The 23561-nt window shown below is 39.1% G+C and overlaps 1 protein-coding gene and 1 long non-coding RNA gene across 4 annotated transcripts; both read left to right on the top strand.

Annotated features, from left to right (window-relative positions):
- Window positions 1-15241: 15241 nt before the first annotated feature.
- On the top strand, window positions 15242-16624 carry LOC110924325 (MAP7 domain-containing protein 1-like). The gene is made up of 2 exons (XM_022168346.1): window positions 15242-16118; window positions 16215-16624. Exons 1-2 carry the CDS (start codon window positions 15242-15244, stop codon window positions 16622-16624), a joined length of 1287 nt encoding a protein of 428 aa, XP_022024038.1.
- Window positions 16625-18152: 1528 nt separating this feature from the next.
- On the top strand, window positions 18153-23193 carry LOC118489301. Of its 3 annotated transcripts, none has more exons than XR_004887157.1 (8): window positions 18153-18262; window positions 18338-18473; window positions 18791-18959; window positions 19043-19196; window positions 19406-19497; window positions 19696-19760; window positions 22854-22905; window positions 23015-23193. It is a non-coding gene; the product is annotated as an uncharacterized LOC118489301 (long non-coding RNA). The 3 variants fall into 3 exon arrangements; XR_004887159.1 differs by having other exon boundaries at window positions 23009-23193; XR_004887158.1 differs by having other exon boundaries at window positions 19043-19204.
- Window positions 23194-23561: the final 368 nt, after the last annotated feature.

The following is a 23561-nucleotide window of genomic DNA, read 5'->3' as shown; positions in this document are numbered from 1 at the left end:
ACGGTGTAGACTTTGTAAGATTTTAGGGTTTTGACATTTGTCTTTATGATTTAATTTGTGACTAGTTGTGCTTAACCTTTTAAAACTTGTAGTAATTGTCTTGCATTTGTATTGGATTCATGGATTGTCAAATGAGTTATGAAATTTGACTTTGTGAAATGAATATGTGCAATTATGCCTTGGTATAGGTTAGGATTTACATGTTCTTGGTAACGAAGTGCAGTGCGGTCCGTTGTCTATGATGTTGATAGCTCTTGGCACCTAAGTCACGTAACACTAAATCCGTTAATAATCAAACGCAACTAAATTAAGTCTAAGTGTAGGAACCCTAGGTCTTGCAGTTGTCGAACCGCGTGTGAACCTTGTTTCAAATTATTATTTTTACCCATTTTAGTTAATCATTTTTTATAATTATTTTAAACAAACTTTTAAAATGAAAATTAGCAAACTTCATAATTATTTTGAATATTTTTTTGTAAATAGTCTAACTAGTCGAACAGGTCGTGCGATACTGACCACATGCTCTTCATGGATACGATACTCGACTTACCCTAGCTACCTAGGTTAATTGGGGTTTTGATTGATCGGGACGATACGGTCTGTCAAGGCTCGACAGGAAATGAGGGAGCTTTCACAAAAACAGACCATGACGGGTAGATACCATCCACAAGAAAAAACCCTCGTTTGTAATGTCGACCGTTAACATAGAAAGGAGTGGAAGGTGCGGTACCATCCGTTATGATTTGAAACAACGGCGACGTGTTTAACACATTGATGTCGTTGTTTGAACCTGGAACACCGAAATACGAATGCCAAATCCATAAATCATTCGTCGCCACCGCTTCTAGTATGATGGTTGGTCTTTTGATGTCTCCCCTAACATATGCCCCTCGCAACTCTCTTAGACAATTTTTCCACTCGATATGTGTACAATCGATGCTACCGAGCATCCCGGGAAAATGCCATCTAGCCTCATGTGCGGCTTAAATACGTGAGATGTCATGGCTCGTCGGTTTACGTAAAAACTTTTAGCATACAACTTAATGACCGCGTTGCAAAAAATTGCAAACATTCACGTGAAGTTCTGGCCGACATAGCTAGGTATTCATCATATTGATCGGGAAGGTAACCTGTCGCTAGTTGGCGAATGGCGTACGTGCATTTTTGTATCGGCGTGAAACTTGGTTTGCCCCTCGCATCGTAATGTTCTTGAAACCATTCCTCGCTTGCTTCGATGTCTCCAACAATCTTTAAAAATAATTCTTTGGGTAAACGAAACCGATCTTTAACGTTTCGGCATTGTAGAGCGGATTTTCCACAAAATAACCGTTCATTAACACTTCGTTGGCACGTATACGATCACGGTCTACCATCTTCTTCTTTGGGCGGGACGACTCGGCATCAAGTTCGTTATACACCGACACAAAATATTTTAGCGTCTCATTGTCGGAAGACGACTCGGTATCGCTATCGCTAGACATCGGAAACGTCGAATCCGTAGGGAACTCCATTTGAGAAAGATGTAGATTGTGTGAAATGGGTTTAAAATGGTTTAAAGATGTAGATTGGTGTGTAAAATGGTTTAAAATGGAGATATAAGTAGATAAAGGGTTTAAAGATTTTTTTTTTTTATTGAATATTACCGTTATGCAACGGTCAAAAACAACAACGTTCGAATTTTTTCAACTTTTCAATGCGTGAACATTTCAACGCGTTTCAAATTTAACGCGTGATATATATAGTGGCGGCGGTGTTTGTGGTGGTTTAACGTGTGACGGGGGATCCATCACGGACCGCCCCGCCTCCCCTAAGTAACATAATGGGGTTCCTTGTTGGGGGTGGTTTAGGAAGGATCTTGGGCCTGGGGGCCGAACAAATTGAGGTAGGGTAGCTGGGCTGCAAACACAAAGAGTAAAGGGAAAATGTTGGGCTGAACATAAGAAAACAAAGGAGAATTGGCGCACATACTTGTTGTTTCATTAAAGCCATTATCTATTTAAATTTTATTGCAAAGTCTCGCTTCAACTGCAACCCAATCGACGTACCTTTTAACATCTCCGTTCTGTTTTTCAACCCCTTTCCATGTACCATATATTAAGAATTTGAATCATATTTTTAAGAACATTTTTCCCTAAGATAAAAGTAAAAATATATTTTTCTAAGATAAAAGTAAAAAAATATTTAAATCTATCTATACTTTCTATAAAAGGAGAAATCCAAGTGACATAAGAAAAGCTGATGTGTCAGCTAGAGAGCATGTCCAACAAGGCTTTTCTAATGTCAGCAACAATGAGGTGGAAGCCAAAGAGAAAGCATGGTGACATCATAAATTCAAACCACTACCTCACTTTAAAATTCAAATGTGGCCCACATTCACCTTTTCAAAGGTCTGCCCAACCACTGATGTTCATACAAAACAACCACTGATGTTCGAACCACTGATGTTTCATTCAAATGGGAGGGTAATTGAAACCTCTGATGTTTATTCAAAATTCAAACCTCTGATCAGATTCAAAATTCAAAATCTTGGCTCCAGATTTAAAATTCAAACCATATCCATATAAGTTCTTTCAATCCATTACTCCATATTTCTTCTTCTCTCTCTTCTGTCTGGTGATTTTAATACTCTCTCTCAAATCCAGATTTCCAACGAAAGAATCCACCAAAATCATAAAAATTGGTGTCAACCGGTAGATCGGAGACCGAGAGAATACTTCGACACCAAACCCAATCCCAATTTCGTTTTCCCAAACCCTAATCCATAACGATTCACTTCAGCAAGACCATTAAGAAGGACAACTAAGCTCAAATGCGGTTCCGACAGACATGTGGCGGCGACGGAGAACATAGGTTAATCAGAGGAGTTGTTGCATATGTTGAGGTCTGTTAGTGTTTGTTATAAGATCTGATTTTCTGTGTGAAATGTTCGGTTTTGTTATTTTCTTAGGGTTGTTTGTTATGACGTTAGCGTTCTTCTGAAAAATTGGAAATTGTTGGTGCATAATGTCTAAAGCCTGCGTCTTAGTTGTAGTTGATTAATGTATAGGGTCTATTTTGGTTAATTATGTATTGTACAGGGGTTAAAGGTGAAATTGTATGTTTTTCATGTTGAGGTTTCGCTTGAATGGACATATGCCATATAAGCGGAATTACTTGATAAGGTTTCGCTTATATGGTCATGACCATTCAAGCGGAACTATCTCACCTATATAAACCCCAAGTGTTTTCTCATTTGGAACGTTGATGTCACAAGTGTAGCCGACCTGCTGACCTTGTATTTCATGAAAGTTGAATGAGAAAACGGTGTTAAAGTGTATCTCTTCTGTTTCTACTCATTTCTTCTACAGTTTTTGCTTTGATTCATGCCAAATATGTATTTCCGCTACATATTCGGTAGGTGCTAGCTCCGATTGTCTCAAACGAAGGACAAACTCGATCCTACAATTGGTATCAGAGCCAGTTGTGAGGTAGTTGACCCGAATCAAGGCATTTTTCAAGCACTTTGTGAGTTTCTGACAGTTTGGCCGGATAAAATGGACTGAGAATTGGACATACTGTGTAAAAGTACCTAATAATAAACCCTTGAAAAGCTCAGACCTTAAATCAGCTCAAAAATAACCTAAAATGGCTCGAGAATAGGTTCCGCTTGTGTGTCACCCTAGAGGTTTCGCTTATTTGGACCTGGAAATTCAAAGTTTCGCTCAAAAGGTTTCGCTTCAAATGCCATTTTCAGAGGTTTCGCTTGTGGAGTTCCGCTTATTGTGACATTTTAGAAGGTTTCGCTCATAGGTTCCGCTTCAAATGTCTTTGCTGAGGTTTCGCTTGAAGGGTTTCGCTTATTAGTCTTGTAGGTTTCGCTTATAGGTTCCGCTTCAAACGTTTGTGCTGAGGTTTCGCTTGAAGGGTTCGCTTATCAGTCTTGAAATAGTTCCGCTTTTGAGATCATTGTGTAGTTTCGCTTGGTTGTACATCTCTTGGTTTCGCTTATTTGAACAACTGAGTGGTTTCGCTTATAAGTACACTTGGTGTTTGGTTTCGCTTATTTGACCTGTGTTAGTGATAAATCTGTGTTTTGAGCATTTAGTCCGTTTTGTACGCAATCAAGTATTGGAAACTTAGTGTGTGTTTGAGATTTGTCACTAAAAATGGATAATCAAGAATTTTTCAACATGTTTGCAGGAAGTGGTGCGGCTATCCAAAGTCCAGCTAGTATCGTACAGAATGTCAACATGGAAAATGAATTGGGAACAATGCAAAAGCCACCCAAACTAATGAGCTTTGATGAATATGCTGGATGGTCCGGAAGATTTAAAAACTGGGTTCAGGCCAACCATTTCGAGTGTTGGATGAAGATCGAAAAGAAATACGTACCTCCAGTTGATGGGCTCAGGATGGTTAAACATATTGGAAGTCTTACAGATACTGAATAGACAGAGTTTAAAGCTGAAAAGAAAATGGTGAGCATCTTGCAGCAAGCCATTAAAGAAGACATCCTCGTATTGCTACAACATGACGAAAGTTCTCAGTCAATTTGGCAAGCGCTACAACTGAAGTTTAAAGGAAGTGTTTCTATGATCAAGAGCAAAAAGGCGTTTATAAAAAAGAATTCGATATTTTTACTGGGATGAAAGGAGAGTCAACAAAACAGTTAATCGAAAGATATTGCCACCTTGTAGTTGAAATGAAAAGATTAGAAATTGAAAAAACAGATGAAGAATGGATTGATAAACTTTGTGATGCACTTCCATATGATGAGTGGGGAATGTATCTTATGATGCTGAAAAACAGTTCTGATTTTGTGAATCTCAATCTGAGTTCATTTCTTGAAAAGACCGAAGCCCACGAGCTTGAGTTGTTGAAGATAAAGAAGATGAATTATGCTAGCATGCAACAAGACGTATCTTTATACTACAAAGGCAGTCCTTCAGTTGGTAATCTTCAAAGCCCAAAGATACAAACAGGATTCAGTGCTGATAACACTTCAAATGCTACATCAAGTTCTCATCAATCAAGCAGTTCTACACCTTTCGCGAATTTTGAGCCTAATGTCAAAGTTCAGGAACAGTCTTCGCCTCAAAGCTCTACCGGATCTAATCATCAGGCGTATGTTTCTGGAGTACAGTGTAATATCGCAGTGAACATCAAAAATGGAAACGAGATAACCGAAACTGCTGCGAAGCAACATATTGCACTACTCGCTTCCGTTCTCGAGGCATATGAAGGTCTAGTTGCGGGGAGAATTGGAAATCCGGACATGACAAAGGAGGACTATGACCAAATAGACCCCGAGGAACTTGAACTGATTGACATTAAATGGTGTATGGCAAGCCTAGTTCGTCGTGCTCAAAGGTTCATGGAAATCACGGGAAGAAACAGTTTATCAGGTCCGGATCAGAAGTTGGGATTTGATAAGTCGAAAGTAACGTGTTTCAAGTGTAAAGAACGCGGTCACTTTAAACGAGAGTGTCCAAACCGTGAAGTCAACAATCACCAAAACCCGTTCACCAATGATTACTATCGACAGGCAATCTACCATCGACCGAACCAACAGCAAACTGTTCAAAGGCCACAGATAGAAAACAAACCTGAAAAGGCATTGATTGTTAACCTAGATGATGAACAGGTAGCTGCAGGTTTTAGCTGGGATAAATATATCCCTGGTAGAGATGATCAGGCCATGATGGCAAAGGTTGTTGAGATTTCTGAGGTAGTGACTGAACCGGAGATTGTTGATGAAGTTGTTTCTGAAGTTGTTGAAGAGATTCCTACGGAAAATGTTATAGATGTTGAGGAAATAGCCGCTGAAGTATACTATTATCAATCACAACAGGAGGAGTTAGTTTATACTATGAAATCAGTTATGCCTCCTAATGTGTTTGATTCTTTTGCAGGTTATTTCGAGGAACCAAGAACCGGATCTTGTCCTAGATTTGAGGAGAAGAAAGAAGCCGTCGAAGAAGTGATTGACGTGTCTAAAGAGATGACCGGAGAAGTTCTGAAAGACATTGCTGATAAAGCTCTAATGGGAAAGCTTAAAGAGGTAGATTCAGAACCCAAGGAGTCACAGTCTGTCGATAAGGTGTCGGTTAACAGAGAGGAAACTGGAGTTCAGGAGGTCGAATCTGTCAAACAGTCTGTGTCTGAGTCAAAGCATGTCGGTAAAAATGATTGTGATGAAAAGATTGATGAAAAAGTTGTTCCAATCTCCGAAACGCCATGCCAACGTTGTTTACAACCGTGTGTGGAGTGTCTTGAAAAGGACACTAAGTATCGGGAATTGAAACATCATACAGATATGATTAAGTTTGACCTTGAACAATTAAAAGAAGCTTATGATACCTTAGCAAGATCAATTAAGATGATTAAAAAAGAAAGTTTCGAAAATGATAAAGCTACTAAATTGGCTAAAGCTACACTGTTTGATAAACAAAAAGAAGTCAATTATCATCTTGACACAATTGCGTCACTAAGAAAAGAACTTGAATTGGCCAAGATAGAGAATGACAGGATTGATAAAAAGTTAATGAGCTATGTGGCTTCGTCTTATGTTTTGGAACAAATCATCCCTCAACAGCCACATGCTACACCTGTTTTCAAGAGCGTTCCACCCCCAATGTGGAATCACTACACTTAGAAGTATCCAGATGGGGGTGGAAGCTGCTTTAAATCTTAAGCTGAAAACGATTGAGAGTGATTTACCTGACAGCATTGATATCACTTTCACTGCATCTGACACTGATAACGAATCTCAAGTTATCAAAAATGTTATAGATCAGGTGTTGGATGAGGAAAGTGAGAAATCTGAAAAGGCTCATTCTGAGAAGGCTGTCAGTGATTCTGAAGACTAAGGAAATTTCTTAGATCGATATGTACCGAAATCGGAAAAGAGTACGAATGATGATCCGATCATGGTGGTTTACACTATGGTTGGAACTGACAAACTTTATTCCGACTTCGAGTACCCGCTTCAGAATGTCAAGATCGAAAATGTCGAGAAAGTTTTTAAACTGGTTGAATTGAACGTTAATGAAATCAATAACAATGAATTCTTTTCGAAACTGAAAAAATCGTTTGTTACTTCACGTCCCACAAGTTCGGAAAAGAAAGATGGGGTTGGTAAAGGTCAAAACAAGAAAAATCATCTTAAAAACAAAGGAATTGGGTTTGAAAAGAAAATGGCTAAACAAGTGGTTAAGCCAAAAGAAAAGATAGATGATGTTTTTGTTGCTGGTCCTAGTACTGAGGTTGAAAAGGAATATATTTTTAGTCAAAAAGTTGTGGACGATTTCAATGCAGCACAGAAGCTTAAAGAAGAAACAGTCAATACTACTTTTATCGAGTATGATAAAAGAGTGTGCTATCGCTGCAACGAGATTGGACATATGGCAAAACAGTGTCAAAAAGTGTTTAAGAAACATGTTGTTGAGAAACCAGTTCAAAAACAAATGGTTGAGAAACCAAGGGTTGAAAAACCAAATGTTCAAAAACAAAATGTTCAAAAAGAAATGGTTCAAAAATTTCGACCTAAATCACCAGTTGTTTCAAAAGGTAAAAAGGAAATGGTTTCTCCGATCCGTATTTTGAAAAGAGGTGAATCGTTGAAGTCGGAGGATAAGCCGAAATCGATTTTCGAGATTGGCGAATCCTCTAAGACTAGAAAGACTTCAAAGTTTTACCCTAAGGCGAAAATTTTTGAAAATCAGTCTTGGATCGCGAAATCGAGACAGTCGGTTGAGGTCAAGAAAATGGAGAACGCTTTGAAAAATGATTCAAATCTTTTTAAAGATGATGTGGTTGATTTTGAAAATGAAGTAGATAAGTTTCTTGATGAATTTCCTCCAATAACTAACAATGTTAAAACAATTGTGAAAAAGAAGGTTTCAAATGTCACATTTGATTTTCCAAAAACAAATGAAAAGTGTGATGTTGTGTTCGGGAGTGTGTCGGAAGTAAAGAAATCATGGGCTTCATTGTTTGAATAAATTGTTTTTGTTGGTTGCAGGGGCTGCCCAAGTCAATTCTATCAAGATGGATCATGGATAGTGGAGCTTCACGACATATGACTGGGACTTTAGCTCTTCTTTATGATGTTAAGTCAATCAATGGAAGCTATGTTGGGTTTGCAGGGAATCAAGGAGGAAGAATAGTCGGTCAAGGAACGCTTACAAACGGAGTGATCTCATTTGACAAAGTGAACTATATCGTCGAGCTGGAAAACAACTTACTGAGTATATCACAGATTTGTGATAAAGATTTTAGTGTACATTTTACTAAATCTGAATGTTTAGTGTTGAAACCAGGGTTTAAAATCCCTGATGAGTTGGTGTTGTTGCGTGCTCCGCGGGTAAATGATCTTTATATTTTGGACATGAGTGTCGCAACGCCAACAACTCATTAAAAACAGTGTTTTGTCACCAAGTCTAAAGCTACTGAAAAGGAGTCCATAATGTGGCACCGGAAAATGGGTCACATTCACGTGCGAAAAATGAATTTTTTAGTACATAATGATTTAGTTGAGGGTGTTAATGTGAAAAACTTTCACTTACTTGATGATTGTATTGCATGTAAAAAGGGAAAGCAGACTCGGAAGTCACATCCACCGAAGATGCTCAACTCTATCAGGTTACCTCTTGAGAGATTGCACATGGATCTCTTCGGGCCTGTCAACGTCAAGAGCATTCGCGGAGATTTATATTGTCTGGTGGTGACAGACGACTTTATGAGGTTTTTATGGGTTGTGTGCTTAGAACAAAAAGATCAAACATTCGAGTCATTGATGATGCTTTTCAAAAAGATGGAAACGGTGTACAAACTGCCAATCCGGAGGATTCGGAGCGACAACGGAACGGAATTCAAGAACAACAAGATGTACGAGTTCTGTAACGAGAAGCGAATTCTTCATGAATTCAGTGCGCCATACACACCACAGCAAAATGGCGTAGCTGAACGAAAGAATCGGACCCTGATCGAGACATCCCGTACGATGTTAGCCGATTCCAAGCTTCCAATCTACTTCTGGAGTGAAGCAGTTTCAGCAGCCTGTTACACTTTGAATAGAGTTCTCACTGTCAAGAAATACAAGAAGACTTGCTTTGAGTTGCTGCATCGTTACAAGCCAAATCTTGAGTTTTTAGAACCGTTTGGTTCACCTTGCACGTTTATAGATGAAAATGGTAAATTTGGAGCAAAAGCTAATGAGGGTTTCTTTGTAGGTTACGCAAGCCCGCTGAAGAGGGTGTTCGTACCATGTCTGGGGAAGGTGATTCAAGTCCAACACGTGGATTGTCAGAAGCACACTCCATCGCCACAACTTCCCAGACAAAGATTCCTATTCGATTATGACAAACTCTGGGAGTCGTTTCAACTGCCTGTCGAGCCAAGTGATGAGGAACTAGCTTTTCAGTACCAGTATCAGTAATATACTTCACAAGAGCCTGTGTCTAGTCCGCTAGAAATTTCTCAACCCACCGTGGGTACTCACGAAAATGAAGCAGGACCAAGTGGAACTATTCACGAACCACCAGAGGAACCAGCTCCGTCATTTGACATTTCTGACGACTCAAAGGAGGAACCCGCTCCTACCTTTGACGATGAGCTAAATGATACTTCAGAGGATGCTGTGGATCAAGCCGTTGATCTCGATATTTCGAATTGGAATCGGAAGTAGTTGTGCCTGACACGGTTATGCCACGGACGTTGTCTTACCACCCTTCAGAACAGATCATTGGTGACCTACAAAGTGGAGTCAAGACCCGACATCAAATAGATCAAGCTCTTACTTGTTTTTACTCTTCTATTGCTGATATGCAGAAAGAAGTCTCACTTAAATGTTTCATTTCGCAGATAGAGCCCAGAACATACAAAGAGGCATTGACCGAAGATAGCTGGGTGAATGCAATGTAGGAAGAGCTGCAACAGTTCGAAAAGCTGGGCGTCTGGAGACTTGTCGATCTGCCAAAGAATCAGAAGTTAATCAAGACAAAATGGGGTTTTAAGTGTAAGCGTGATGACAGAGGTGTCGTGGTGAGAAACAAGGCACGACTTGTGGTTCAAGGCTTCAGTCAACAGGAAGGAATAGATTACGATAAAGTTTACGCACCGGTTGCAAGACTTGAAGCAATTCGGATTTTTCTAGCCTTTGCGTCTTGGAAAGATTTTAAAGTTTATCAACTTGACGTCAAATCTGCCTTCCTGTACGGCACAATCAGAGAAGAAGTGTATGTGGGGCAACCGCCGGGGTTCACAGACCCACAGCACAGAAACAAGGTGTATCTACTGGATAGAGCGCTATACGGACTTCACCAGGCCCCGAGATCCTGGTACGAGACGCTTTCGACATACTTGCTGGACAACGGGTTCACAAGAGGCACAGTAGATAGCACTTTGTTCACCAAAGAAGAAGCAGGCCACTTGTTGATTGTGCAGATATATGTTGACGATATCATTTTTGGATCCACCAACGACGACCTTTGCAAAGAGTTTGAGAAGGTAATGAAGAAGAAGTTCGAGATGAGTTCGATGGGGGAGATGAAGTGCTTCCTCGGGTTGCAGGTGGAGCAAATGCCCGATGGAATCTTCATTCATCAAACAAAATATGTGAAGGACGTGCTCGACAAGTTTGACATGACAGATTGCAGTCCTGCATCCACCCCCCTCGCGCAGAATCATGGAATTTGTCCCGACGAGCAAGGTGTGAAGATGGACGAGACATTGTACCGATCAATCATCGGATCGTTGATGTATCTCACAGCTTCCCGTCCAGACATCATGTACCCGACGTGTCTCTGCGCCAGATATCAGTCGAATCCGAAGCAGTCACACCTGACTATAGTGAAACTATTTTACGGTATTTGAAGGGTTGCCCACCCATCGGCTTGTGGTACTCTCGATCGGGTGACTTTACTTTGTCTGGTTTCGCTGATTCTGATTTGGTAGCTGTAAACAGAATGCTAAGTCCACCACTGCTGGGTGCCAGTTCTTCGGAACTCGACTTGTCACCTGGCAGTGCAAGAAACAAACTGCAGTAGCACTCTCCACATGTGAGGCTGAGTATGTCTCAGCTTCTAGCTGTTGCTCGCAGATCCTTTGGATCCAACAGCAGATGCGCGACTTCGGTTTGCAATTCTTGGATACACCGATTTTCGTGGACAATGAAGCAGCCATTAATGTTACTAAAAATCCGGTTCACCATTCGAAAACTAAACACATTGAAATCCGTCATCACTTTATCCGTGATTGTCACGAGAAAAAGTTAATTCGGATTGAACACGTTAACACCGATGATCAGAAAGCGGATTTTTACACTAAACCATTCGACAAAAAGAGATTTTATTATATTTTGAAATTAAACGGGATGAAGAATCTGCAATCTGGGAGGGTAATCGAATGTGAAGCCGAGTTGGGCGGCGATCTGACACGAACCTGTGTCGTGTTGTCAAATTTCCTTTATACAGTTTATTTTCTGCTTTTCGATAAAAACAAAAACACAAAAATATGTTTTAGTTTTAGGGGGAGATATTCACAGAAAATTACAAAAATATGATAAAATCAAAAAATACAAAAACAATAGAAAATCATAAAATCCAAAAGAGTTGTGTAGAATAGGGGAAATGATAGTACATCAGCTAGACGGACACAGTACGCTAAAGATTTGTAGTGTTTAAAATGCTTTTAAGCAGTCTCGCTAAAGATGTGCTGATAGGTTTTTACAAAATTAGTAGATCAGTTTGGGATATAAACCTAAAATTCACTTGCGTTTACGTGGGGAACACCTCCAGGATATATAGGTAACCCCTGAAATCCTGTTTGAAAGGTCCCGTATTCTGAAATACTAGGTCTTTATACTCAGTGATATCTGGGGTATTATCCCGGGACTTCTGCTGTATGGAAATACTGACCTAGTTCCCGGATAATACTTTCTGCAAAAGCTTTGAAATATAAGCTCGCCCTAAGCATGCTGATGAAACAATAAAATTGATAGTCGCTGCTGTTGAAAACAAAAGATCCTCTAAAGGGGACACACCTTAAAGTCGAAGCCGTCATCTCTCTGCGTATACGGAAGTATCGACCTGAGCTCTCACGGCCCTCGCAATTACCCCTAAACAGATATCAGCTGTGGTATACTCACCTGTAAGACTGAATACTGGGGTCTGGATACGGGAGTATATACTGAGGTGGGACACATGTAAATGTTTAAGTCCTAAAACACTAACTTAGTATCCCGAACAGATTGAAAATTTTTGTGAGAATTTAAGAGGATCAATATATCAGTAATCTACGAGAATTGTTTAAAAGCTTAGTATGAAATAAACAGCTTAACAGTGCTCGTGTCTGGTCGGCAGCTGATATGATCCCCTAACACGCTCACAAAAATATTGTGTGTACATAGTTTCAGGTTATCCAGTTAAAATCCAAAAAGATTTTCTTTTCTCATCTTATTTTTCGACAACTGATGTTGGGAATTGGAAGATCAAAGCCTATGTGCAGAATATGTCAGTATTTTGATGAGGGATGGGTAAGCTGGAGATTGCTATACAGTGATTGGTATATTGTTTGAAAGTTAAAATGTGTGTGAATGTTTGAAATGTTCAATAGTTCATTCATTTGAACTGCTTTCAGAAAGAAACGTCAGCAAACTTCATAAATCTGATCATCCAAGGCCATTAACTTGGACTTGGTGGATCAAACAGTTGACCAAGGTCATTGACTTGGACTTGGTCAACTGGGTGTGATGGTGGTCAATCTGAAAAATGTCAAAAAGTTAAACTTTTGAAAACAAGATAGTAGTTTCGCTTATTTGTCACCCAAAACAAAGGTTTCGCTTATTTGGCTGCTTCACAGAGGTTTCGCTTATAGCTTCGTATGAGGTTCCGCTTATGTGTCAATGGTCACAAAAGCGAAACCTCATCACATATATAATGTCAGAGGTTCCGCTTGTCGGTCACTTTCACCCTTTCGCTTATTAGTCAAGTTCTCACCGGCGATTTGAAGTGAAACTGTATTCCGACCATTTTCAAGCGTTATTCTGCCCGTTTTCATCTGTTTCTGTTACATTATTAGTAGAACAATCATGGGCAAGGTAAGTCTTCGTTTAATTTGGTCAAAATCATGCTTAAATTGATATGTCGGTACTCATATTTGAACTGAACATAGATTTGGCTTGTGTATGTGAAATTGAAGCTTGAAAATGATCATGTGCAGTTGTTTTGATGTCTAGATCATGATATTATGTTTTAATTGTTTCAAATTTGATGATTGATGGTGTATGTCGAGTCATAGATATTTCAATCTCAGATCTAGGGTTATAGAAATGTGAAAATTGAAATTAATACATATCCCTAGTCTCGGTTTTGTCAAAATAACAGGTGGGTGAGTTCAATTTTAGGATTTGATCAAATTTAAAGTGTTTATTGAGGGTTTCGCTTAAACGATTACATTTCAGATGTTTCGCTTATCTGTGCAGTGATGTTTCCACTTTAAGTGCATTTGTGGTTTCGCTTGTATGTTCATGTTATGTTTTTGCTTGTTTGTTAAACACATGGTCCCGCTTGTATGTTCATGTTATGTTTCGCTTAAATGGTCATTACATGTTTCGCTTGAATGATCATAACATGTTCCGCTTATAAGTTCCTTGTGTGTTTCGCTTATATGTTCATCAAGATGTTTCGCTTATTGTGCATTTGTAAAAGTTTAATGTTTGAAAATTTCTAAGTGTCTGATTCAGTGTGTTTGTGATTTGCAGGTGTCTAATGTGGTGTTTGATCCTCTTCACAATAGCTGTTGTGATTTGGATGTTCAAAAATATCCAGAACTGGTCAATTTCAGTGGTATTTTGGAGTTCATGAGACGTATTCCCATTCAAAAGGCGTTGACTGATCAAAGACCGTTGTATAGATCTCATATTGAACGTTTCTGGAAGAATGCCGTATACGATGAGCAGAATAAAGTTATTTCTTCAGTTGTAGAAGTACATGGAAAGTTGGAGAAGATTCTTGTTACTGAAGCTCTTATACGTGAAGTGGTTAATTTTCCTGATGACGCAGATTCTCCAATGAGATTTCCAGAAAGAATGGTGAAGGGGTGTATGTTGAGGATGGGATATCAGGGAGCGTTAAATGCCGCAAATTATTTGAAGTCAAAGTTTACCAAGCCTTACAAGTTTTTGATTCATTGTATTCTGATATCGTTAAGTCACACCAAAGGAGGTTATGATGCAATGAGAGACTACCAAATGAATATGGTGACTGCATTGGTGTTAAACAAGAAATATAACTTTTCACATATCATATTTCATTACATGGTCGAGAACATTACATCAAAGGTCAAGTCTTGGACGTATCCGAGGTTCGTTCAGATGCTGATTGATCATGCGTATCCTGAGATCGACAGAAATATAAAAGATGATTTATTGGTGCAATCACACATGAATGAAGTTTCTATCAAACAGCTTGTGAGATATCATCCGAACCATCCAGAACCAAAAGTTGATGTTGTATTCTTTGGTTCCATTAAAGATGCAAATTATGTCGATCCAGATCCAGTTGAACACCAGAACTGGAGGAATGAAGATGAGATGAAAGAAGCGGCATATGCTGATGAGTTGAAAGTTCTTGCAGAGTTCAAAAACACAAAGAATGAGTGGTATGTGAAAGAAACTGGGAGACGACGCAGGAAAGCCACTCCTATTGTTAAAGAAGGTGAAGGATCGTCATCAAAACCTAGAAAGAAGCAAAAGAAAGCAGCAACAATGTCTTTGATTGATGAACCGGAAGAAGATAGTCCGGTGGTAACTGCAGAGAAAGAACAAGTGGCAGCTACAGCAGATGATCCATTTAATGTTGATGTGTTATTTGATACTGATGTCTTGGAAACAGGGCCAGAAATTGTTGCTAATGTTGAGCAAGTTATAAATGTTGAAGCACAGAAAGAGAAAGAAAAGGTTGTTGATGATGTTGAGGGTGACGATGTAGATAAAAGTACAACAAGTTCATTAAGTTCTTCAGATGATGGTATTGACGAGATTGAAAGTCGAAAAAGAATTCAAGAAGAGATAGAAAAAGAAAAGTTGTTAAGAAAGAGAAAGAGACAGGAAAAGGATGATGATGATGTTTATGTGCCTTCTCCAGAGCATGTCTCAGGATCACAATCTTCTACAAGAGTTAGAAAGAAAGCTGGAGGTTGAAAGAAAGTAGTTTCTCCAAAGATTGTCAAAGCTACTCCAAAGATCAAAGTACTGAAGACTATGTTAAAAAAGAAGAAACAAACCAAGAAACCACCTACACCACCACATAAATCAACACCACCACAATCACCTATCCAATCACCACCACGACAACCTACTCCACCACAACAATTCTCACCACCTAAACAACCAACACCTCCAAGACAACCATCACCTATTCATCAAACACCACAACCACAACAACCTTTTGTTACCTCACAAGAACTATTTCAAACACCTCCACTCACCCAAATGCAACCTGGTTTATCTAGCAGAGGTCTTTATACTCCACAGGATAATCTTTTAGATGTTGGAGATTTTGATTTTGCCAACACTTCACAAGTCAGAAATGTTGAAAAGAAAGTTGAAGAAGTTGTTGCTGAGAACAAGAGGCTGGCAGCTGATAATAAGAAAGTGTCTGATAGAGAAAGACTTCTTGAGATGCGTGTGAAGAAGTTAGAGAATGAAAATCAAGAGTTGGTGAAAAAGATTGATGCTGATCAATCAGAAATTGATATCTTGAAAGTTAAAGTTGCTGAACTTGAAGAAGAAAAGGCTAGACGTGATGAACAGAATGAATACTTTAAGTTGAAGAACAAAGAATTTGAAGCAGCCAAAGCATTAAGAGATCACGAGTTCTATATGCTGAACAAAGTTGTTGAAAGCATGCTTGGAACATCGTTAGAACAAAAGTTTGAAGAACTGCAGGTTGAAGAGCTCAGAGCTGAACGTCAAGCCAAAATAGACGAGCAAATGAAAGACAAAGGCAAAAGAGTTGAAGGAAGTTCAGCTGTGACTGAAAGATCGATTGTTCCTTCAATGGTTGTTGATAACCCTGAGCCTATCACTGCAATATCTGGATTGTTTGAGGATGAAACACATCTTGAAGAGTTGATGGGTAACAGTGATGAAGAAGATGACGAAGAGGAGGATGAAGAGGAAGATGAAGAAGATGAAAAAGTATTCTCTGCGAGAAGTCATGGATCTGGTAAAGATGATGCCCAGGGAGGTACAGGTTTGAAAGTTACAGAAGCTTCCAATGAGAAAACAGTTGATGATCTGATGAATGATTCGGTAAATGAAGAATCAGGGGAAGCAAGTGGAAAGAGGGAGTCCAGTAAAACTCAGATAGTTGAACATACTGAAAAGTTAATCTTGGGAGTAGATGTTTACAGAGAAATGATGCATACTGTGGATCCTGAGTTCAAGTTCGACTTTGAAGAAGAGTTGGAGTCTTTTGATATCAATCAACAGCCTGAATACACGTATAAGTATGTTGAAGAGGCTGATAAGTACGACAGAGTTGAAATTGAAGACTGGACGGATGATGAAGATGTGGTTGAAGATACTTCTAAGTATCCTACACTTATGGAGTTCTTTGCTGAGAAAATAGAGAAGAATTGAGACAAAAGGTGACTAAGGCAGTGAAAGAAAAGAACTTTGATAGTGTTCAAAAAGATATGGAAAAGGAAGATAGGTCGAAGTGGTTCAGAAAGAGTCATGAGAGAAAGTTTAAAAGACCTTTGAAGTATTATGAGCGTGATCGAAGCGTATCTCTTGGTGACATTATCAGTTGGGGTTACTTACCGCAAGTAAATGCTTATGCGATCAGACGAGAATGCGGAGTTCGATACTTTGAACGTTTATATGACATTATGTCATTACCTTGGTGGGATGTAGATGAGTTACCGAAGGTAAGATGTTTGGATTATCCTGTTCGAAAGAATGATGTGGCTATGTGGGGTTACCTCAAGTATGAGTCATTGAAAGAATTTTGTAAATGGAAGCCACATCATCCAAAGCGTGTATAAAGGATAGATCCAGATACCGGTGTTATAGAGACTATCCTTAATGTCAAGCCTCCGAGAACAATGAAAACAATTCCAATGCCTCAGATGGAACAAGACTTTTATAAAGGCTTCATTGGTTGGGTGTATAGTTGTATTTCAACCGAAGCCATAATTACTTACAGAGCAGGAGGGGAGATACGAGAGATACATGTTATGATCCCATGTGGCTAGTAAATTGCTCTGCGAAAGATATAGAATGTCTTTTCATCAACAAGATTCACTATCAACCAGCAGATAGAGAACAAGCGCAGTAGTTTCAACGTGTTGTTTCCCTTTGCTTTCAGAAAAGTATCAATTCTGAGAGTAAATGGAAATCATCTTGGTGGTCGCTTGATGAGAAGATGAAAAGAAAAGCCAAACATGAACGTCAAAAGCTTGACGAAAAGAAAGGTACGTTTTTCAAAATGCAAGCTGAAGAAGAGAAATCTAAGAAGAAAGAGAATGCAAGAATAAGGGTTGCGCTTAGCAGGAAGCCGAAGCCAAGAGAAGAGTCGTTCAGAGCTGTTTGAAGACCCGAAGACTAGACAAAGACTGCGGCTTTATCCAAGGGGGAGTTTGTTGGTGCATAATGTCTAAAGCCTGTGTCTTAGTTGTAGTTGATTAATGTATAGGGTCTATTTTGGTTCATTATGTATTGTACAGGGGTTAAAGGTGAAATTGTATGTTTTTCATGTTGAGGTTTCGCTTGAATGGACATATGCCATATAAGCGGAACTACTTGATAAGGTTTCGCTTATATGGTCATGACCATTCAAGCGGAACTATCTCACCTATATAAACCCCAAGTGTTTTCTCATTTGGAACGTTGATGTCACAAGTGTAGCCGACCTGCTGACCTTGTATTTCATGAAAGTTGAATGAGAAAACGGTGTTAAAGTGTATCTCTTCTGTTTCTACTCATTTCTTCTACAGTTTTTGCTTTGATTCATGCCAAATATGTATTTCTGCTACATATTCGGTAGGTGCTAGCTCCGATTGTCTCAAATGAAGGACAAACTCGATCCTACAGAAATTGAACTAAATTACTAATCATGTTAGTAGAACAAAGAGTTTTTGTGAATATTTCAATTGGAACTGGAAATATGGTTAACTCAGTTGTTTTGCTCGTCGGTTTAATTTCAGTCCAGTAATGCTTAAGAAGTTTGAAAGTGGTGTTATGGTCATACAAAACAAGTCTCATAGTGATGAAGAGGTAAAAAAAATTTAGAACTTTTTTACATGTCATGTGTAACTTAGATTTTACTCGAATTATATGCTGCAAATGTAGGTGTTTTCTAGGATCAAATTATTAGTACAAAAGCCTGATGCGCTAAAAACGGGGGTTAGTGCCACTGATGCTGCAAGAACACTTGGAATTGCTCCAGCTATGGCGAAAGAGCATCTGCTTGCCGCTAAGAGCAAAGGTATACATTTGAATTAAGTTTTAGTGACATATTTAAATTACAGTTTCTAACATCATGTTTTTTTTGTTGTTGTTGTTAAGGGTTTTTATGTAGAGATGTTAGCCCGGATGGTTTTCGTTTCTAAATTGGAAATTGAACTAGCTTAAGTGTTAACGTTTAATTAGTTATGTTATAATTGTTAAAATATGGTTATGAAGTGTAATAGTGTGGTGATAAGTTAAATGTGACTTAAATTTTGGATGTTAAAATATTGTTAATTGGAAGAAGGTAAATCGAATACATAATTGAAACATCAGTGGTTTAATTTTCTGCAACAGAAATGGAGTCCTTTACATCTGGTGTAGGAAGCAAATCAAAGCCTAGCAACCGGTAACTTCCCAAATCAAAGAAAATCAAATCGATGATGAAGTACTGGATATTAACCATTTGAATATTTGATGCTTGCTTTACCTTTCAGTAGTGGCTGAGGTGTAGCACTAGCAACTGGTAACTTCCCATTTTATGTATAATTTTTACTAAACTGTTTGATTTGTACTTTCAAAAATCTTATTCAGCCTCATATATGCTAGAAATGAGAAGAAAACTCAGCAGTTGGTACCTATCGAGGATCATATCTATGAATTAATGGAGTCGGCGGCGGAGAACGGAGGTGAATCGGAGAAGAAAACCCAGCAGTTGGTACCTACCGAAGAAAACCCAGCAGTTGGTCGATTTTGTGTACAGGTATCATGGTTTGTTTTATAAATATGTCTTTAATCTACAAACTGTTTATTGCTATAATCAGTATCATTGTACCATAAGCATGTTCATTCAATTCATTTTTGATATAATATGTTTTGACAGTCAAAACAATAATATAGTGATCGTTTGTTACATAGCCAATAACTTTATTGGTTTTTTGTTCATTTCTCTGATACATAACTCTTTTGCAGGTATCTGTACTTGCGGTGAGTATATTACGTTTCTGTTTCAATTCTTATGTGAGGAATCTGAAATAGAAACCACTCGAGCATGTGTTGAATCCGTGAGTATATTACTTTTCCGTATCAATTCTTATAAATTATGCGACCTTTAGAGTTCGACACAAGACCAAATTCATGCAGAGCATGTGTTGAATCTGTGTCTATCTGCCCGTTTCATCATCACCACTACAAGCTTTTGTCGAATCTGTGTCTGGTCAAATCTATTTCGTTTAATAAAGAATTTTTATGTTTATGAACAGTTCAAAAACGACACTAAAAACTAAGGGCTCGATGCGAAAGTGCACTTTCCTCTCCAATTTAAAGGGTACAATTGAAAGGTAGTCAAGAGTGAATCTTTATTTATATTTTATGTTTTAGTTTTCATGCTTTATTGATATTTATTTGGCAATGCTGATATAGAAGTATAGAACCATAATCAATGTCTTTTTATTTACAAACTTGATTATATTGTCACACCCCAACCGATGGCGGAATCATCGGGGCATGGCACTGAGCGAAACAGATTGTCCAGAAGTTTCCACAACAACTATTAATACTATTCAGTTAAATGATATGTCCCATACCGTATCCCAAATAATACAATATATTATTACAGATAACGAATAGGCAAATATTCTGTTCCGAAAACTCATATTTAAATTAATAACATAAATATTGTTCAAACGCTCCTAAAGACCCGGTCGGACAAGATCTACAGACAACTATGCTCTAGACGCTTGATCCTGACAGACAACTATTTGTTGGGGGCCTCTAGAGCTTTATTCTAGCCTCGCTTTCCTAGCAAGAAAACATCTTAAACACCTGCCACATACGTTAAAATAAAGTCAATACATATAATGTAAAGGTGAGCATACAAGTTTGATAACAGCATATAGAGTTCGAAATAGTTTACGCATAACCAGCACGTACACAGAGGAAAACGAAGCATGTTAATTATCGACATGGATCTATCGATACCAATGACTGCGGGTTGACTGTCCGAGACAGTTCGCAATACATGATTACCACCATAATCCATGCAAGTAATTGTCCTTAACAACCCCCGTGTGAACGGGTGCTGAGTCCAAACTATAGTACTACGTCGTTAAGGCAGGTAGACAGCATTCCACGTGTAAACACAATCAACAAGCATTCATTTAGTCACGTAATACATGCGAATCGGTTAGCGTTCAAATAATTGAGTAGTGTGATCGATTGTGTTTTGATATAAGTAACGTATGTAACACCCAAAAGTGCTAAAAGCAAAATGGGATCGAGTATACTCACAGCGATTGATTGATGGATTGAAGGGAGCGCTTGAGAGTAGGGTTAGCCTGAATAGTTCGATAGGATAACGATGAGCAACACGTAAAATGGAAACAAGTGATGAAGGGTCGAACAGCCTGGTCGATCGAACAGCAGGTTCGATCGGACGGGTCGTTCGTTCGGTTAGACAGTCCGTTCGGACAGCCTGTTCGATCGGCCGGTAGGCTCGATCGGCTGGACTGTTCGAGTGGATTGTTTCTTCCTTTGAGTAAGATGTGTTTGTGTATGATGGTTTGACCTTTTGAAGTTTTCGTTGTAGTATTTGAGAACACTGAAGTGTTCTTACCTTTCAGGTCGATCGATCGAACGGTCTGTTCGATCGGCCGGCTTAACCGATCAGTTAGGAACTTCAGTAGTAGTCCTCAGCAGGATGTCACTCGATCGAACAGCATGCTCGATCGGGTGGCACTCCATACTACGAACGAGTTGTAAAATCGATTAAGTGTTGAAGCATAGTATCTCATGATCCAAGCAGTAAAGTTGACAACCAGCTCGTTCGATCGAACATCACCTCGTTCAATACTATACTTCATGAAATTGTCAAAGTGAGGGGCAATATGCTAGCCGATCAGCTGGCCTGGTCGATCGGCTGACATGTTTGTTCGGTTGGGTTGTCCGTTCGGACAGCCTAACCGTTCGGCCAACATCCTGACCTGGTCGGCCTGTTCGTCTAACACTTGGCTGTTCTGATTATTTGACGTTATATTGAGGTAGTTTGACAACGAGCTGAACCAGGGAACCTTCGTTCTTACTTGTTTCTCCTGCTCGGACAGGAATCACCCAAGTCCGGCCGGTGAACGGTTCGGAACGGCGGTTTAACATTTAACCCGAAGTCGGTGAACCTCGTAGATAGAACCCGAATCTTGAACAACACAACCATTGGAATGATTAGTGAGTTGGCTCAAGCTTCGATTCTACCAGTTTGAAGGCATTGAGTGTAAAAGAGTTGAAAGAAAGTTGGAATTCCTTCTTTCAATCCTTCACATCATGTAAGTGTTCAGATCTGTGATAGATCTTAGCTAGTTTATGTGGAAATCGGTTAGATCCGAGCGATTCATGGTGTATTGAGGCCAAAACATGATGTTCTTGAAGAACACCATGATGACATCATCCTAGAATGCTTAGATCTTGATGATTTCACGGTTAGAAATCAAGATTTGAAAGATAGAAAGGTGTAGGAGTGTGTAATGATCAAGAAAGTACAAGATTTAGGATGAAAACTTACCAGAATCGAAAGAAATCTGAGAAAAGATGTGGAGCACGAGCTGGTCGGTCAGAGAGTTTCCAAAAGTGGAAAGAATGACAATGACAGCCCTATTTATAGGCTCTAAAAGAGGAAAGGGCTGGCCGATCGGCTAGGCATCCCGATCGGACAGCCTGCTCGATCGGACAGTCCGTCTGATCGGCTGGGCTGTTCGATCGGCTGACAGCCTGATCGATCAACAGCCTGGTTTGAGTGTTCGGTGCGACGATTTTCGATATTTCGATTTCGATTGAAGATGATACGAATACGATAGAGTTTCCTATTCAAATTACTTTTAATCCCAACCACTATATCTAACATACAATCATCTATATTTCACACTATCCTTACGTTACCATTCGACATAATTCGATTTTGTTTGCATTCGATTTGAGATTCGAGTTTCGATTCGAGTTTCGATTGATTCGATTGAATACCACACAGGACATAAAGTAAGCACGCACAAGTAACACATAAGGCACACACACAAGTAATATAACACCAAATTCGCATAGTTCGAGTTTCGAGTTCGATTGATGATTCGATTAGCTTGATTATTGATTGATTAACTTTATCGCATTGTTACTTCCTACTATTCACAGTCATAAGTCGGTTCGCGTCGATTAAACATTCGATTACTTCGATTTATTCAGATTATCAACACTTACTCCACATAATACAAATAAAACATAAAATAGACTAATTATAGTCGAAGAAGTCAAAGTTGACTTGGACTTTGACTTTGACTTTGACATTCGAAAACATGGGGTGTTACATATATAATAACCGATGTAGGATTGTTAGCTGATAGATTATTATTATTACTATTATTATTTTTTGTTATACAAGTTGGAGGAGCGTGAACGAAGGCACTTTTCATCTAAAGACAAGGGCTATAGCGGTAATTTCATTTTATGTGGATATACAAATGCTGATGCTGTTTATATACTAACTTTAGGAACTTGTATTGGTTTTTCCGTATTAATTTTTTGAAATGAAATAAGTTTCAGTGTCCGAAGTTGTTCCGACGCTGGAGAATAATATTCCCGAGCAAGCTGCTGTATTGACAGAGGAATCTGAAGCGGAACAGGCTGTTCTTGTGGAGAATGGAGAAGTTCCCGCTGTTAAGGAAGACCCGGTTCCTGAGGTTGTTGATGAAGTGCAGGATTCTTCATAGCTGGCAGTTGAATATCACACTGTTGGTGCACCACATCTGTCGACTTCGTCTTGTATCGAGTCTTACGTTGAATTGTATAGATTAGGGCTCGTTTTACGAGAAAATAGGAAGAGTGTTGTGTTTAGTGAGCTGATTTCGCTCATAGGGACATTAGCATGGGGTTTCGCTTATTTAGAATGGGGTTTCGCTTATGTGAACATATGAGGTTTCGCTCATATGGACACATGTCCCTTGGAGCGAAATCTCAGGCCTATATATAGGCACCCATGAGCGAAATCACATAGCATTGCCTTGTATTCCATACCGAAGTGCTGCCGGTGTGAAGAACTGTGTGTAATCGAGTGTTAGTCAATACAATTAGCAGTTTTAGTGGAGAATCA

This window comes from Helianthus annuus, chromosome 17, assembly GCF_002127325.2.
Source record: "Helianthus annuus cultivar XRQ/B chromosome 17, HanXRQr2.0-SUNRISE, whole genome shotgun sequence".
Classification (NCBI taxonomy): domain Eukaryota; kingdom Viridiplantae; phylum Streptophyta; class Magnoliopsida; order Asterales; family Asteraceae; genus Helianthus; species Helianthus annuus.
This window is presented reverse-complemented; position numbering and strand designations above follow the sequence as displayed.

Bases quoted from the DNA above. Each gene is read 5' to 3' on its own strand.
- LOC110924325 (XM_022168346.1), top strand. From the start codon at position 15,242: ATGTTAAAAAAGAAGAAACAAACCAAGAAACCACCTACACCACCACAT. The intron at 16,119-16,214 runs GTAACAGTGATG...GATCTGGTAAAG, and splicing joins ACATCTTGAAGAGTTGATGG to ATGATGCCCAGGGAGGTACA.